Here is a 19,377-nt window from a genome sequence, read left to right on the forward strand (position 1 = left end):
AATAAATTATCATTAGCTAATAGAACACTTAAAGGCTAAGCCACAATAGTATGGTCTGTCGTCTGTCCGCAGTCTACCTATGCGGACGACAGACAACTCGGCACAACCAGTAGTAATTACACGTAGTGACTAGAGCACACTGCACTAGTGACTAAGTGACAATATAACTGACGAGTGACGAGTAAACAAGTTAATCGAGTCATACTGATTGATACTGTTACAATAGGTAATAGATTGGTTACAAGTCACAACGTTTGTCCGCGACCCGCGTTGCACACTTACACATAACCACATCAATTCACTATTCAGTACACGACCCCACCGCATGCAGACAACAACATGTCAACATAACATATTGTAAATTGTATACCCAAGTATTACCCATAGAGTATGGTGTTACCACAGAACAATATTACCCGGGCAGTTTTCGGCGTTTGAACCTGATCCTATGAGAGTAAAATATGACCTTGAAAAGGTAATACGCCAGTGTGGCCACTAGTCGTATCTTGCATCCCCTCGTAATCATATTACCCATTTATGGGTTATCAATACTCGGGAATAAGTCATGATATCAGGTAAAAATCAGGACATAGTAATAATAAATAAATAAATATTGAATAGTAGTATAGTACTATAATAATACTATAATAGCTGATGTTATTATGTTAAAGTTAAAGAGCTAAATTGTTGAGTAGTGAGTAATGGAAATGTTCTCTGCTAATGATTTTTAATAAATTAATAATGAGTGTACTGTGTAGTAACTAGTAAGTACTAAGTGTTTTCAATATTGAAAATTATTGAATAATATACATAACTAAACGATTATATTATTTTATTGTTATTCACCCAACAATAAATTTAATCTCAGTATTGTAATATTTCAGTTCGCTCAAAATTTTAGTCTATTAGTTGGAGATTAATCAATTAGCAAAGATTTTTCTTTTTATTATTATAAATAAATATATAAATTATGTGAAGTAAATTTATGTAGAACATTAAATACAGTTTTGTATTACTGTTTATCTTACCAACAACATCACACAATATTATAATGGCCAATACTGGAGTATTACCTTTTGTACGAGGTATAGATTTCAGTAACAATGATTTTAAAGTAAGTATTTACTATTTTTTTGATCTATTATTGATATTTATTTATAAAGACTTTTATATCAATCATCGGTCATGCATGTAGTTAATCTTGAATAAGAAATGCTTCATAAAGTATATCAATTAGTTATAAACAACAATTATTTAATATTATAGTTATATTCTATAATACAATCCTAATAAATTTAAATGTATATAGCATACTTATATAGTAAAAAATGAGTAAAAGTAGAAATCATTTGAATATATTTTCACTATTACATGACATATTCTAAATTTATTTGAATGAAATCTAAGTACGAATTTAACTTAACTATGCTAACAGCTTACTAGGACAAACTTAGATTTTAGGGGGTACTGCAAGGTTAGACTGAGTAGCTTATTTATATTGTAAAATGTATTGATTATTATGTTAGAACATTTTTTTTATTTATAAAAACCACTATGTTTAAAAAAGAACCACTCAAAATACATTGATTAGTTGTACTGTTGTACATTTTTTTATATTTTTCTTATCATTAATAAAAAATAGAAAAGGAAAAAGTAGATAATTGCTGATTTGTATAGCAGGTGTCGACTATATCTCATCAATTAGTCAATCATTGTGATGGAAATTACATTTTAATTCAAAATTAATCAATTTTTCCAAGTATATTTGTATTGCCATTAAAGTAGTTTATTTTATAATTGTCAATTAATAAATTGGAAGGTTGAATTAAGTTTTGAATAAATGATCGATTTTGTATAAATTAAAATTTTAGTTGTCCATAAAAATATATATTTGTGGAATTACTCATTTTTTTTCATTTCAAACATAAATAAATATCGTGACTATTGATTATTACTATTATATATTTTGAATATTTTTAAATTGGTACATATGAATAATGTATGAGGAACCTTGTATTTAAGTTTTTATCCACATTTAAAGAAAAAAATCTAAAATGTAAAAGTGTCTTTAAATAACTCATAGAGCATCAAAATATTTCAGTTATGACAAAAAACAAAGTTGATTTTATTGAATACCGGTTTAAAAAAATAATTCACATTTTTGCAACCTTATATGTTTTTGACCTTGTATACACTTTTATTTATCTATATTTATAGAATCGAAAATGTAAAGTATCCATTTATAGCTCAAAAAATGTCAAAATATTTGAGTTAAACAACAAAAAAATAGGGTTGCCATACGTTCTGGTTTTCCGGGACTTAGTGTACCGGTGTCCCGAAAATTAACTTCGGGGGACGCCTATGTGTCCCAGTTTTAGGAAAAAATTATTGTTTAATTTCAACTACTTTTTCAAATGATTTAGTATAAAAATTTCCCTAATTATTTTGAAAAATACTCAGGGGTTTTGACATATAAAAGTACAAATCAGTTTTATCTAATTTGTTTTTAAAAAGTACCCTCAAATAAATTCAAACTATTTTTCCTACTGTAAATTTTGTACGCAAAAAAACAATATATTTCATAGTTGAATTGAATCAATAGAATTTGATGAATATTTCTTTCAGAATCTAAAATGTTAATTTAGTTTGAAAAACAAAAAAATAACGAATTTTTAACCAATGCATAATAACTTTTTGTTTTATTATTCAAAAAAAATAAGCAAATTACTTTACTATGATCATTGGCTGTAGCATAAATTTTTTATTTTTATGCTAAACCTTAACTTGAAATTCTTTTTAAAATGTGGCAATAATCAACAATGATACCATTGTTTACATAGTTATTTCAAATTAGTATATAAAGATATTTAAATTTTTAACTTTTTATATTTTATCCAAAATTGCTTTAAAAAGTAAGTTTGTGGCATCTAATTAAGAGGACGTCACACCCACGTACTTTGTCTCTGTTTACACACATACTATATTTTTGTTCACCAGTTTCAATAGTGTACTTTTAGTCTTGATATTAGAGTGAATTAACCTATTATCAAACTTTTAGGTAAGAACATCATCTGTGTTTTCTTGTTGGTTTTTACGATATTTTAATTTTTAAGTGAGTTATGAGTATGAAAAATATCAAATATTTTAAAATATTAATTTTTCACCTAAAAATTAAAATATCATAAAAAACTAATAAGAAAACAGAGATAATGTTCTTACGTAAAAGTTTGAGAATAGGTCAATTCGTTAATATCAAAACTAAAAGCACACTATTGAAATTGGTGAATGAAAATTTATTATGTACGTCTGTAAGACGGAAACAACATTTGTGGATGCAACTTCCAAGTATTTTTCTACCACTTAATAATTTGCTTATTTCAACTCTAAAAAAATTACAGTAAATCTTTTTTTAATTGTACTAGTTTTATTTACTCTGACTAAAAATTAACTGTTTTTAGACATCAAAATTTCCTTCAGCTGTTATGTCAATGTCAAGTGTTCAATGGCTGAATTTAAATAGGGTAAAATTACATGAAATTCCAGAAGAAATTGGAAAACTTGGTAAATTAGTATGTATCTATTATATTAATATATTTTTGTTTACTTAGCCTCTGAGTAAAACATGTTTAGTGTTTAGCTTAAGTAATAAATAAAATGTTTTTGTTTGACACTATATATTGATTATATTTGTAGTTATTAAATTTGTAACTTATTTTTATTGCACTTATAATCATAATATTTAATATTAAGTAATTTATTTGTATTTAATTTAATTTAGGAGCATTTATCAATTGCACATAATAATATTGAAAGATTGTATGGAGAACTTACAGAACTATGTTCATTAAGGTCATTAATTGCTCGTCATAATTGCATTAAGAGTTCTGGTATACCTCAAGAACTTTTTTGCAATAATCAAACAACAACTGAATTGACAACTTTGGATTTAAGCCACAACCGATTAACTAGAATACCAGATGGTTTAGAATCATCTTCAAGTCTGCTAGTGCTAAATCTATCTCATAATAGGTAATATACAAAATATAAACTATAATACCTAATCTAGACCTACTTATACAAACACTATATATAACTATAAGACTATTTTAAAATATCTTTCGTTATTGTATAATATTTTCCTCAATTTTAAGTAACTTTATTTTATAGATTTTTTTTTTTAATATTCAAATTGATACATTAAGTAATGATTTTAATTGCAGAAAATATATCTTTGTACAAATATTAAATTAATGAAGCTTATATTGTAGAAACATATATATAGAGTGGGAACAGGTTATGGATAAAATAGAGAAACTTAGAAGGTATAGATCAGTAGTTTTCAACCTTTTTAACCATGCGGCACACTTCATCACTTACAACATTTTTGTTGCACACTAATCCATATAATATGTGAAGCATATTTTATATATAGGATGATTCATTTATCATAAAACACTCTTTATTTCAAAAAGTATTCTTGTTTTTGAAAACATTTTTTTTACATAGTTTCAAGTTGTTAAAAACAACATTTTTATTAAAAAAATTATATTTAGACAAGCGGATTTGTGAACAAACCTTTTGCGGGGTAACCCCGTACCACTCCACTCAGCACATCTAAACTTTAATACTTATAACTCATAAACTACTCGCTTTAAATTCGATGTATATGTATCAAAATACTCTGTGTGATAAAAGAATCACCCTGTATATACCTATATATACATATAAATACATACTAATAAAACTATTAATAGCGCACAACGCCGTGGCTCAACGGTTGAAAACCACTGGTATAGATTGTAGACATTTGAATGAAAAACTGTAGATAATGTAGATATAGGAAGTTAGTAGAATTTAGATATAGTGCCATTCTATTATACTGACTAAGTATTCACTTTAATTGAGTTGTTGGGTTCAATAAACGTTAATACATTAAATTTTAAATTGGCAAATAAAAAAATTAGAGCAAAAATAATAATCATTTATATAAGTTTAATGAACAATTTTACCTTGGCGGTAATTTTTTATCATCCCTAAGCTGGGTCTATGTAACCCCGAGACACTATGAAAATCACTGTGTTAAGACACTATGTCAGAAATGGAATATCTTTTGGATAGTGTAGAAAAAAACATCTATTGGCCCCAATGAAAGGGTATATTTTATGTTTGTGTATAGTTAACAATAATTTTTATTATTATTATTATTATTTTTTTTTTTAGGATAAGTTCCATTCCTAATCAATTATTTGTTCATCTGACAGATTTATTGTCATTAGATTTAAGCAATAATGAACTACAAACACTCCCGCCACAAATGAGAAGATTAACAAATTTGCAGACATTAATGCTAAATCATAATCCATTAGACCATTTTCAATTAAGGTAAATATTTATCATTTCTATTATTATAATAATAACATTTTTGAAAGAATATATTTCAATTAAGAACAATTATTAGTTAGGTAGTTTCAAGTATTAAATTTTTGGAATACATAAAAGTTAATATAATTATTGCGAATAGTACATCTCAAAATTGATTTATTTTTTTAAATATTAACCTGAAAATTGATTTGTTTTCTATTAAATATTTTTTTTTTGTTTTTAATAAGTAAATCAAATTGCTTGGTGATTGGAAACATAATAAATACAATTTTATCTGAAAATATTTTAATATTCTTTTGAATCACCTCAAAACAAATTTTTGTTTAAAATAATTCTGTTAACAACATGAAGAATAAAATATAATTTTACAAAAAATGATATCATTAAAAATTATTTGGAGATTTTACTAAATAATTTTGATTATTTTTGCTGCATACTATTGTTAAATATGCATTTATTGGAGTTGTAGTAAATTATGAAGAAAAGAATGTATTTTAAATCATATATTTTTATATTATATTTTAGACAATTACCATCTATGAAAAACTTAACAACGCTACATATGCGCAATACTCACCGGAATTTAACTAATATGCCTCCAAGTCTTGAAACGTTGACATCTCTAACAGATTTGGATTTGAGCTGTAATCAACTACCAAAAGTACCAGATGCACTTTACACATTGACTAATTTAAAAAGATTAAACTTGTCATCAAACGTTATCATAGAGCTTTCATTGGCACTAGGTATATTTTTCTAAGCATTAAGTATATGTATTCAATTTTAGTAATTAGTTTAAATATAAGTAGCAAATAATAAATGTATTTAATGTTTTCATTGTGTATTGCTGAGGCATATTGCATATAATTTTAAATAGATAAATATATTTTTTAAATTTTTTTCAAGTTGAATATCTTATATTTTGCCGCTAACAGATTGGAAATAAAGTTTAAATATTAAAAATGTGTTGTTGTAAATGAACATTTTTTGACAATATATTTAGTTTAATTTTTACAAATCACCAAGTTATAGTAATAAAATTGCATATTTTCTTAAAACCAATCTTTATTTACAAAAGTTATTTGTTATATTTTAAGAAAATGTATTTGTATTTATTAGATAATTATTAGTTTTTTTTTCGAAGAGTACTTTTGCTAAAAATCAACAAATCTATTTTATACTTTTAACTTTATCTCTAATCATAGATTTTTAGGAATATTCTAATTTTATTACTATTTTTTTTAGAGGTTTGGCAGGAACTTGAAGTTCTTCAACTTTCAGACAATGAATTGACATTTTTACCAGCTTCACTTTGTAAGCTATCTTCGCTCAAACGGTTGTATGTAAACTATAATAAACTCGATTTTGATGGTATTCCTTCTGGAATTGGCAAATTATCTGCAATGGAAGTCTTTTCTGCATGTGGAAATTTGTTAGAAATGATTCCAGAAGGTTTATGTAGGTAAGTAATTAGTGTTTCTTTCTCGATATAAAGTAATATAGCTATATAAAACAATGATTATCTATTTTTTTTTTAGGTGTGGTAGCTTAAAAAAACTCTTACTTGGCTCTAATAAATTAATTACTTTACCTGATACAATTCACTTATTAAAAGACATAGAAGTCCTTGATTTAAGTAATAATCCAAACTTAATAATGCCACCAAAACCTACTTGTACTGCAACTGATGGATTACAATTTTATAATATTGATTTTTCTCTACAAAACCAATTAAGACTTGCTGGAGCTGTAGTTCCAAATTCTATACAGCCATCTCAAGGTAAGTTTTTTAAACTGGTGTAATTAATATTTAATATTAAACATTTTGTTAACTTATGATTTTTATTTTCAAGCTTCTAGTCGTGATCCAATTGCTCGTAAATTAAGATTACGGAGAAGTAAAAGGGATCATGAAGAAGAAAAACAAGCAAAAATTCTCAAAGTCTTGAATATATATATTAATTACTATTTAATATAACTTCTATGATCGTCAGTGGTGTATTTATGGTGGGGGAGTACCCCCCCCCATGAATTGATGATTTAGTAAATAAGAACAGGAAGCTTAATTTGACTATATTTATACATATAATATTTAATATAATAAACTTTTAACCCCTCACCGAAAAAAATCAAACCAAAATAAGTTCTAAATACACCACTGATAATCAAAGTAGTCTTTTGACTTTTGCATTTACTAATTATTTGAAATTGTATTATTAATTTTGTGAAATTGGCAATTTAAAATCATTCTATTTAATACTAATTTTTTGGATTTGTATCTTTAAAAAAAATTATATTTTTGAATGATATTTACAATACACATTTTAGTGTGAAACATGGTTAATAGTTTATATCTTATAGGGTATGCAAGACATAGCAAATGATAAAAACAATGAAACTTTTGATGATTGTATAAAAGCAGAATCATTAAAGTAATTTTAAATATTTAAAATCAATTGTGTTTTATAGTTAATTATATTCTTATAAATATCTTTCAGACCTAAAAGATGGGATGAAGGATTAGAAAAGCCTGCAGTTGATTATGGTGAATTATTTGAAGAAGGAACTGGTAGACTTCCTGGTCTTAGTGTTTGGGAGATAGAAAATTTTTTGCCAAACTTGGTTGATGAAGTAGCTTATGGAAAACTGTATAGAGGAGATTGTTATATTGTTCTGCACACAACTATTAATACTACATCAGATAGTTTATGTTGGAAAATTTTTTTCTGGATTGGAGATAATGCTTCTGTAAATAAAATTTTAAATATTGAAATAAGGTATAATATTAAATTTATTTTTCAAATTGTTATGTACAGCTTGATAAAAGAGCATGTGCTGCTATACATGCTGTTAATTTAAGAAACTTTTTGGGAGCTGAATGTAGAACTATACGTGAAGAATTAGGTGAAGAATCAGAAGAATTTTTATCATTATTTGATTCACCATTGGTTTACATTGATGGCGGTCGTACTGCTAGTGGATTTTATACAGTTGAAGATATTGTATGTTTTTTTATAATAATTAACTAGTAATTTAAATATGTAATACAATTTGATTCTTTATATTATTTATTTGTAGACTTATTTTACACGCATGTTTAGAGTACACGCTCATGGTACTTCTGTTCATTTAGAACCAGTCAAGTTATGTTATACCTCTTTGGATATTGGATATGTATTCATTTTGGATGCTGGTTTATCAATTTTTCTATGGCAAGGTACTAAAGCAAAGAACACGCTCAAATCAAAAGCAAGGTAAAAATCAGCTTAAATTTTAAATTGTTAAATTACATCCAAAGTAAAATAATTATTTTTAAAGACTATTGGCTGAAAAAATAAACAAAAATGAAAGAAAAAATAGTGCAGAAATATTTATTGAAGAATTTGGCGAAGAAAGTAAAGAATTTCGTGATTTGTTAGAAATGGATGATACATTTGACTCTTCTGTTGATATACAAGCAAGTAGTATTAGTTTTATAAAATCTTAGTTAATATTGCAGTTATTTTAGTGACATTGTAATTTATTTTTTACTATAACTTTGTGTTAAAACCTTAAGTATTATATATTTTTATGTTTTAGTGATATATTATATATTATTATATTTAAAATATTTTATTTTAATTTGTATTAGGATAATGTGGACGAAAATTTTGAACCACCATGTCCTCGTTTATATCAAGTAAAATTGGGTATGGGCTACTTAGAACTACCTCAAGTTGAGATATTACATAATACTTTAGAACATTCACTTTTAAATTCTAAAAATGTGTATATACTCGATTCCTCTACTGACTTATATGTTTGGTAACATAATCAAATTAATTTAAGTACATTTAATTAGATAAATTAAAGTTATTTGTTATGTTTAATTGAAGGTTTGGAAAAAAGTCAACACGGTTAGTTAGAGCAGCTGCTGTTAAGCTCTCTCAAGAATTATTTGCTATGATTGAACGTCCAGATTATGCATTAACAATGCGAATTCAAGAAGGAAATGAACCTCAAATTTTCAAAATAAGATTTGTTGGGTGGGAAGAAGTTATTGCAGTAGACTTTACTCGAACTGCAGAATCTGTTCAAAAAACTGGTGCAGACCTAACTAAATGGGCTATGAAACAAGAAACTAAAGTAATCATTACAAATAGTAATTTGTATTTTTCAATATTTTTATAAAAATGTATTATTGTTTTATGTTATTTTTATAAGCATGATTTAGCAGCATTATTTACTCCACGTCAGCCACCAATGTTGTTTAACGAAGCATTACAACTGATGCAAGATTGGAATGATGATTTAGATCAAATGGAGTCTTTTGTTTTAGAAGGGAAAAAATTTGTGAGATTACCTGAAGATGAACTAGGACAATTTTATAGCAAAGATTGTTATGTGTTTTTATGCCGTTATTGGGTACCTGTTGATGATGAAGAAGGAAATGAAGATATATCAGATGGTCAACCAGAAGATTTCCAATGTGTTGTATATTTCTGGCAAGGACGAGATGCATCAAATATGGGCTGGCTGACATTTACTTTTAGGTAATTTAAATATTTTACTTTAAACTTTCCTTTTAATATTAATTTTATTACTTTAGCTTGGAGAAACAATTTAAAGCTATGCTTGGTGAAAAACTAGAAGTAATTCGTACTCATCAACAACAAGAAAATATTAAATTTTTGTCTCATTTTAAAAGAAAATTCGTAATACATTCTGGTAAAAGAAAAGTAAAACCACCACCAGTTCAACTTTATCATTTAAGGTCTAATGGTAGCGCACTCTATTCAAGGCTTATTGAAATCAAACCAGATGCGAGAAACTTAAATTCAGCGTTTTGGTAATTTTATTTACAATTATATCTGTGTATTATATCAATTGATATTTTTATTATTAATTTTTAGTTATATTTTAAAAGTTAAATTCGATCAAGAAGATACTAATGGAATTGTATATTTGTGGGTTGGATCGAAAACTGATCCAGAAGATATAAAATTAGCTGAAGAAATTGCTGATGATATGTTTAATGATGTATGTATTACAAAAATAAATAATGAATGAATATTAAATTATTTTAATTATTAGGCATGGACTAGTTTACAAGTAATAAATGAAGGAGAAGAACCCAATAATTTTTTCTGGGTAGCATTAGGTGGTGAAAAGCCTTATGAGCAAGATGCTGAATACATGAAATTTACTAGACTATTTCGATGTTCTAATGAAAAGGGATATTTTACAATATCAGAAAAATGTTCAGATTTTTGTCAGGTTAGTGTTAACATTTTTATATGATTGAAAGGTCATCTACCCCTCCTTATAACTATTTTTTTTGTTAATGGTTTGAAGATAAACTTTTCACTTTTTTTAAATGCTTACAGATAATAAATATTATTTTATTAGAATATAATAATGATTTTAAACCATTATTTACTTTTTCTATTTTTTAATATTTGTCATTAATTTTAGGATGATTTAGCTGATGATGATATAATGGTGCTTGACAATGGAGAGCAAGTATTTTTATGGCTTGGTGCTAGAAGCAGTGAAGTAGAAATAAAATTAGCTTATAAATCTGCTCAGGTAAGATATTTAATATAAATAAGATATTATAATATACTTAAATGATAAACTCCAATATACCGACATAAAGCTTACCTCAGTGGTGAGTTGAGTCTAACTATTTTGTATTTTATTAATATTTCTTTTGTAATATTGTAAAATATGTAATGTAATTAACTGATTTTATTTTTGTCTCTTTTTGGTCAACAAATTAGTATCTTGTCTTATCTTTTTATAAACTACTAATAACTAACGAGTTATCAATAATATTCAATAAAATAATGGATCATAGGTTTTTTTTAAATATAATTTAATTATCTGATTTAATGACACAAAATGTTTAATGTATTTATATAAAAATAAACTTATACCACTTTATAGTTTCATTTAAACAATTATAAATTCAATTTTTTTACAGGTATATATACAACATCTAAGAGTTAAACAACCAGAAAAACCACGGAAATTAATGTTAGCATTGAAAAATAAGGAATCACGTAGATTTACAAAATGTTTCCATGGCTGGAGCTCTCATAAAAAAACACCAGAATAGTTACAGAACTTTATTGTTATATAAATTAAACACTTCTAGATTGTAAAAGAATTTTTAATACCCTTCAGACACTTTTCCCATGTATATGATTATTGATGTATACATAGTAAATTAATATTTTATTTATACGTGAATTTAAATGTATAATTTGTTAAGCATAATATTATGCATTATATAAATATTAATAAGCCCTGTCTTGTGTCTCGAATTTGGTTTTCAAAAATTAAATCCTATTAAATATTAACTTTCCTCAATATCATGTGAAGTCAAAACTACATTAATGTATTAATTTTATTAAGATTTTTTTTTTTTTTGTAGTTTTGATGATATATAGTTGAAAATTTGTTTTGATTTTTAACTATAAGAGTGATGTTTGATAGAATATTGGATCTAGTTTGTACTTTAAATAGGCCAACATAAAAAAATTTCCAGTATTTTTTAACATGCTGGGAATAATAAAAAAAAAATTAGGAATTATTACTCAAAATCTATTTTATTTTATTGTAATTTAAAAACATTAACTGTAGTCTATAGATGATTGAAATTTTTACCAAATATTTATGTGAGCCTTTCTCATACATAGTAATATAATACTAAATTTTGAATACTATTACAACAGTGATCGTGCAATTAACTAGTAATAATTAACACTTAATTATTATTCACTATTCACTATTAATATTATCATCGATTTATCAATGATATTACTCTACTCTAGTGTTTCCCAACTGGTGTTCCGCAGAACCTAAGAGTTCTGTCAGCTGGTACCAAGGGTCCCATGAGAAATTTGGGAAAATATAAATAAATTAATAATATTTTTTATTTGAATTATGATTCTAACATAGAATAGCTCCAAAAATTATAAGGGAGTTCCACAAAATGTTCAAGCTCCTGCAATGGTTCCACGAGTAAAAGAAGTTGGGAAACACTGTTCTACTCGATAGTCATTACAATTCACATCAAGGGAGCTTGGAAAACTTTACATGTTACACAGATGACTACTTGCTAAGGACAACTATCTTTAGAGACACTACTTTAATATACAGTACTTAAAAGTCAACATACAGGTGCAGCCTTTCTAGACGTAGCCCAAGCCTTTGATCGGGTTTGGCATGACGGACTCTTATATAAACTAAAAATGTTAAACACCCCAAATGCTATTTACAATCTAATTAAATCCTACCTCACTGCTCGCTGTTTTAAAGTCAAAATAAACGACACTACTTCACAAATAAAAATTATAAATGCAGGTGTACCTCAAGGTTCAAAAATTTCTTCATTACTTTTTAACCTATATGTTTCGGACTTTCCTACATCAATTAATACGGAAATAGCACTTTATGCCGACGACAGCGCAATATATTCAAGCTCTGCAGACGTTGAAACAGTGACAAAAAATATCCAAGACCGCCTGAATGACATTCAAAAATGGGGAGATAAATGGAAAATAAAACTGAACCCTCAAAAAAGCACATCAGTCCTTTTCACTAATCGTCGCCCCAAAACTCCCGGCAATTTAATACTGTACGGCAATAACATTCCCTGGTCACCTAGCATCAAATATCTCGGCGTAATATTAGACAGGAAACTAACTTGGAACCCACACATCACCTCTAAACTTCAACAAGGCTACCAGAGACTAAAGATACTTTACCCATTGTTAAACCGACAATCATCGCTAAGCTGGAAATGTTCTATATTGCTATACAAACAAATTTTACGACCACTACTTTTATACGCAGTCCCTGTGTGGGGAAATTGTGCTAAGACCCATATACCCAAGATACAAATATTTCAATCTAAAGTCCTCAGGACAATATCTAACGCCCCGTGGTTTATACGTAATGCTGCACTGCACACGGACTTCCAGCTACCATCTATAACTGATTATATAAAGAAATTAACAATCAACTTCTTCAACCACTTACAGTCTGCTAGCAGCGCTAAATACTACAACCTAAGTGTCCCTCCTCCAATACGCTGTCTCAAGCGTGGACGTCCACATGACGTTTATTTTTTTAATTTGATTTACAAGCTAATTGTCTATTGTATTATTGGTTTCTCATATAATAATAATAATAATTATATTAATAATTCTTAATTAAATCTTAATTGTACATACCTATTAATGTTGTAAAAATATAGTTAGATCTAAGCTCATAAAACATTGTAAACTCTAATTTATCAATTCTTACTGATTTTGTAATTTTTTTTTTTTTTTATGTTAACCTTTTTCAAAATGTCAAATATTATATTCTTTTAGCCTTAAGTTTAGATGACCAATTGTCAGGAAAACTTTATAAATAAAATATAAAAAAAAAAAACTTAAAAGTTAAAACCCCTTACCATAAAAATTAAACATTTAATTTAATTTACAAAACATTTTGACTCTTAAGCTATTAATTAGCATTTAAAGTTCTACATTTTATTAAAAATGTCCATAAAATAATTTGTTCATTCATCAATTACTAGCTAGTCGAAGCCTACTTTGACTCATTTAAACCAACGTTTTCTTTATGTAGTTATTATAAAACCAATTTGGACTTATGGTATTTAATTGTGGGATAGTGCCAGTAAGTCTGACATCTAGGTAATACAATGCTGTCAATACCAATATTGACCTTCGAATTATCACTGCAGCTGAGACAACGTGATTCACCGTTATATGATGCTGCCTATAATAGCAGATGAAATCCAAAGATTTCCTCGTAAGCACAAGACAAGGCTAGATCACTATATCAATCCATTGACCATTCAATTTACATATATATTTAGTTATAAGATAAATTATCGATTACGACGTAAACTTCAAATATACCTCAATAACTTCGGCTGACGTCGAACGTTCATTCTCAGTCTTTAAAAATATGTTAATCGATAAACGACACAGCTTTACAGAAGAAAAACTTGAAGTGCATATGATTATTCATCTTAATAATAAATAAAATTTTAAAAATAAATTAAGTTCAGAAAATTCCCTAAATTTTTTTTATTAAGTATTTAAATAATTAATTATTATAAGTTTTATTGTAAATTTTAAATAAATAAAAAATTCTTGCATATTTTTTACATATTTCATGATTTTTACTGCATATTATATGGCATATTTCGATACTTTTAAGTGCATAAAAATCCACGCTCTACTTATAAGTTCTAGATATTTAAAGTTTAGCTGAGAGTGTTGGAATTACAAAAAATTGGCTTCATTGTAATATAAGCATAGTAGAAACAAATGTGTAATACATAGTGAATTACAAATGTAATTTATTAAATTTAAGTTTATACTCATTTTTTGTATTTATAAATATATATACACAATTTTTTTTGCAGAATTTTAATATTTATTTAATTCATTAATACCCAATTTTTGTTCTTAGAAAAAAATAAAATGACTTAATGTAATCTTATATTTAAGTTCATTTTTAGGGGGTATTTTTTAGTACTTTTAACTCAAATGCATTTTCTAAAAAGGCATTTAAATCCAAGCTCTACTCATAAGCTACTTGTCTGGAATTAGATGTATACATATTAAATTACTCAGAATTAATTTCTGCTGACAATTACCTATGTCAGTAGTTGGCAACCTGTTTGCTTTTGAGCCACATTCATGAATTAAAGAGCACAGACCAAACAAAAATAAAAATTTTATATTCTTAAATTATTAACTATGAAAAGAAAAATATTGTCTAAAACTTTAAAATAATGAAATGTATAAAAAAAATGTTGTTCTAAACTTTAAAGTGGACCGTAATAATGGCAACACGAGTCGCGGTTTCAGGCCACTAACCTATGTAAAAAAATGTTTTCAAAAACGTGAAATTGTGACACTGTGTATACTTTAAAAACAGAGGACAAAAATAAAAATTTAATGTTTAATTATAAAAATAATTTTTTCAGTATATACTATATACATTATATATAATATAATGTAGTTTATTATTAAGTAAAAATTATAAAAATAATTTTTATTTCAATTTATATTATTTATATTATATACAATCATATTTACATATAATCTGATAAACATTGTTTTTGTTTTTTTTTTTTTAATTAAAAATTGTTTATGTATAACAAAATTGCAAATCACATTGTAATAAGCAACACACATTTTGTTAAATATATAGTTTCTAAATAATTTTTACACTAAAACAACTCATTGGCTGTATACATATTATTTAAAAAAAAAAGCTAGCTGCTTACTAACAAGTATAATTTCAATCTAGTTTTAATTTTTTTTTCATACTCATTCACATAGCAATGGTTGCTAGAAGCACGGTGATGTCATCTGGCTTTCCACCTTTGAAAAATAAAAAAATTATTAAAATAAAATCAATTAGTTTAGTAACTAATGACTGATAATTAATAAAATGAAAATTCAACATAAAAATTATTTTAAAAATCTTAGATCTTTATAACACAATGTACATATGTATACACTATAATATTATATGGGTAACAAACAAAGTGCTAAATACCAAGTGAGTTAGCAAAATCAGTAATTTAAATGTAATTTATATTATAATTATTAAAAATGTATTTAATACAAAAAATTAAAATTACATTCCTATGAAGTAGGTACTCAAATTTAAAAGAGAAAGATTTTCCCAAATTAATATTAGGTTTTAACTCATGAACGCAAACAAAGGGCAAATATAAGACTTACTCAAGGACCACGATCTACAGACACATAGTTATTAACTCAATTCCAGGTTCTAGCTTAATATATTATACAAATACTATTTAATAATATTAACATACCGACAGTATTGATCCCATTAGCTTGAGCAGAAAGTGCAAACGGTGATAAGAAAGACCTATCAAATGCTAATATTCTAGCCATCCATGCAATTGTGTTAGCAGCACATTGCAATTTTGTAGGATCACGAACACCTTCAACTTTACTTAATTCTTTTAACAACAAATGGTCAGGAACATTATCAAAAACTCCATCAGTGGCTAAAAGAATGACATCTCCATTTTCAACAGCAAAATCTGAAGTATCAGCCGAGTCTGGACTGTCACTTAGTACTTGGCCACTATGATCAGGAGGTGGAACTGATAATTGATAAGGAGTGTTAAAATAGTGTTGTTGTTCTTCAGAACGATGAACAACGTGTCCTCCACGAACTACCATAAAACCACTATCACCAATATTGGCTGTATAAATACTGGAGGTTTCTTTATTGAGCACCACTACACATGCTGTACTACTTCCTGTAAATTATAAAAATGAAAAGTTGTAATAATGAACAATTTGACAATTAGTGAAGTATATAAATGTTTTATTGTTTTGTAATTTTGGTTGTTAGATTAATTTTAAAATATTAATGAATACTGTTTTTACAGTTGATATTTTTATTTTTCATTGACTATAATACAAATAATGAAAAAAAGTGGTATTCTAATAAACTGCATTATGTGTGAAACACATACTTCCACAGCCAAAAAAGCCTGAGGCTAGGAATAAGGCTGGATTCAGACATTTAGTGGCCCAACAAAAATATATTACCTGCCTTTAATATATAAATGATCATTGGAACAACTAGGTCTACAATATTAGGGTGGCTATAGCCCCACAAATAAATACCTAATTTAATTTACTTACTTTCATGCTTTCCAAAAAACTAGGATTGTCTGGGTTATTTTCATTTTCAATAGTTACAACTGTACGAGTATGATTGAATACTTTATTTTTGATATATTAAAAATACTAAAATTTTTTTTTTTTATTCATTTTTAATCACCTAAATAAGATTAAAAATATTGGACAGTGATCGCTGCAATGCCGCTGGCCGCTGCCGTGTGCACGCTTAATACTTATTGGATAAAATATTATTAAATTATATATTGCAAAATAAACTTTAAAATTTTATATTTATACAATTTACTTTTGAATAATTCTGTAACAATGTTGTATACATGTAACTACATCATATTGCCTAGGATGTATCTTACCAGGGGCGTATATAAGAGGAGGTCAAACCCCTCCCACCACAAAAAAAAATCATATCGAGTAACGAGGAAAAAATTGTTTTATTATGTTGCGGCACAATTAATATTGCTATATTTTGTAACCCTCCTCCGAATTTTTATTTTGTATATCTGCCTGTATCTTACTATATTATGCTTAAATTATTATTAAATCTTAAATAATCAAAAAAATTGGGGATCTAAAATACATTTGGAGGGGGTTAAGCCCCCTTAGTTGCGCCAATGCAAATGATACTTTATATACAATAAACATAAATAATATATGTAGTATATATTATTTATGTTTATTAGTATATAATATACTGTACAATTATTAGTCTTTTTCCATGGCTTTTCTTTTGCCATGATTTTGAAAATATTATTATTTTATAAGTATTCCAACATTTTATTTATTTTATCTAATTACTATATATATTTATAATAAATTAAGTCAAGTGCTGCTAATGTATGACTTCTTAATCAACCCTTTTCATGTCTGTACTTAATCTTAATATATAATTTTATTGCATACATTTTTATAAATTATTTATTTAAGAAAAATTTAAAGAATAAACAATTGTATTATTTTATAATTTGGAATTGCTCATTTGTTATACTGTGTTATGCCTACCATAACTATAATAACTATACTAAATATGAAAATTATAAAACTTTAAATATTATCTTCAGATAAAAAAATATAAAATACAATTGATTTAGTCCTTAATTGAAAACTGTCCCAGATAAAAAAAATTATTATAACTATATAACACAAACTTTCTTACCTAAAATTGGTTGTTTATTTTCAAGTAACTCGTAATAACTTTGAGCTAATAATTTATTTGGTTCATTTGGTTTAACTTTTCCTAAAGATACAAGTCTTTCACATGTTGTCATGAGAAAACTTGAAAATTCGCCTGGATCTATGCCATAATGGCGCCAACCTCCAACACCATCAGCTACACCTATTAAATAATATAAAAATAATCAAATATTTAGTGTATTAAAATGTGCTAGGAAGCAATAACAGTATGTTAAATTTTAAAATACACTTTATTTCTTCATTCTTGAAAACATTATTTTTATGCTATAATCCAAATGGTAACATAAAATTGCTAATTGCTAATAGACAATAGTACATAATAGTATGTTTCAGTAAAAAAAAAAATATATACCTAGTACATCAGTTGCTTTTCCTTTAGCAGAAAACCAAGCATCATCTCCAAATTTTCCTTTAATTGGTGGATGTTTACGTGAAGATTCTTTAGGAAAACCACACACAGCATATAGGAATGAAGGCTCACGTTTCTTATTTACGTGTTCAGAATTTGAAGGTGCCAAATTTGTGAAGCCATTCCATAAAGCACGAGAAATCAGTCTACCAGTAGTAACTATTTGCTGCATTATTTATTCAAACTAAAATTGTCATTGTGCTCACTGATTTTAAGACACAAATACAATTACGGTGCGAAATTTTTAACACAATAAAATTGGATAGTTGAACATTTGTTTATATAGTTAAGATGTATTTAAACTTGAACTAAATAATATGTTTATCATGTATAATAACTTTAAAAAAAAAAAAAAAAACATTCGGCTACTTAGCCTTAATTATTATATTGAGAAATGTCTGAAAAGACCTGCGATTCACCATTTACTTAATGTTATCAATTTTTAAGTCTTATCATTTGAGTTTTTATTAAAATGAACTATAGACCTTAGACCATAGGCTATAGATAATAATATTATGATCGAGGAACAGCCTATGCCCCATGTAATATTATATTGTCATAGAATTATGCATTGAGTACGAATATGCTGCTTTTAAAATAGTATAGTATAATTAATAAATTAAATTAAATCAAATTAATATGGGTACTGGGTAGTATTATAGACCTTAATAATTTCTTATACTATAACAGTAC

The 19,377-nt window shown here is 26.4% G+C and overlaps 2 protein-coding genes across 3 annotated transcripts; one reads left to right on the forward strand and one right to left on the reverse strand.

Moving 5' to 3' along the window:
* The first annotated feature begins 616 nt into the window (after positions 1-616).
* LOC132930453 (protein flightless-1) lies at positions 617-11,690 on the forward strand. 2 transcript variants are annotated; one of them, XM_060996335.1, is made up of 22 exons: positions 617-764; positions 885-1,114; positions 3,459-3,569; positions 3,779-4,029; positions 5,221-5,382; positions 5,908-6,128; positions 6,628-6,844; positions 6,921-7,162; positions 7,236-7,324; positions 7,744-7,814; positions 7,881-8,130; positions 8,199-8,384; positions 8,461-8,636; positions 8,701-8,839; positions 9,014-9,186; positions 9,258-9,507; positions 9,586-9,914; positions 9,971-10,210; positions 10,275-10,401; positions 10,456-10,638; positions 10,837-10,950; positions 11,348-11,690. In XM_060996335.1, the coding sequence occupies exons 2-22, from the start codon at positions 1,052-1,054 to the stop codon at positions 11,480-11,482; spliced, it is 3,729 nt and encodes a 1,242-aa protein (XP_060852318.1). In that variant the 5' UTR covers positions 617-764; positions 885-1,051; the 3' UTR covers positions 11,483-11,690. The 2 variants fall into 2 exon arrangements, with proteins under 2 accessions (XP_060852318.1, XP_060852319.1); XM_060996336.1 differs by having other exon boundaries at positions 3,459-3,561.
* Positions 11,691-15,426: 3,736 nt separating this feature from the next.
* LOC132930455 (protein phosphatase PTC7 homolog) lies at positions 15,427-19,115 on the reverse strand. Its single transcript, XM_060996338.1, has 4 exons — positions 18,628-19,115; positions 18,238-18,417; positions 16,241-16,696; positions 15,427-15,779 (listed from the first exon to the last, which is right to left on the reverse strand). Exons 1-4 carry the CDS (start codon positions 18,854-18,856, stop codon positions 15,730-15,732), a joined length of 915 nt encoding a protein of 304 aa, XP_060852321.1. The 5' UTR covers positions 18,857-19,115; the 3' UTR covers positions 15,427-15,729.
* Positions 19,116-19,377: the final 262 nt, after the last annotated feature.

Source organism: Rhopalosiphum padi, chromosome 4, assembly GCF_020882245.1.
Source record: "Rhopalosiphum padi isolate XX-2018 chromosome 4, ASM2088224v1, whole genome shotgun sequence".
Classification (NCBI taxonomy): domain Eukaryota; kingdom Metazoa; phylum Arthropoda; class Insecta; order Hemiptera; family Aphididae; genus Rhopalosiphum; species Rhopalosiphum padi.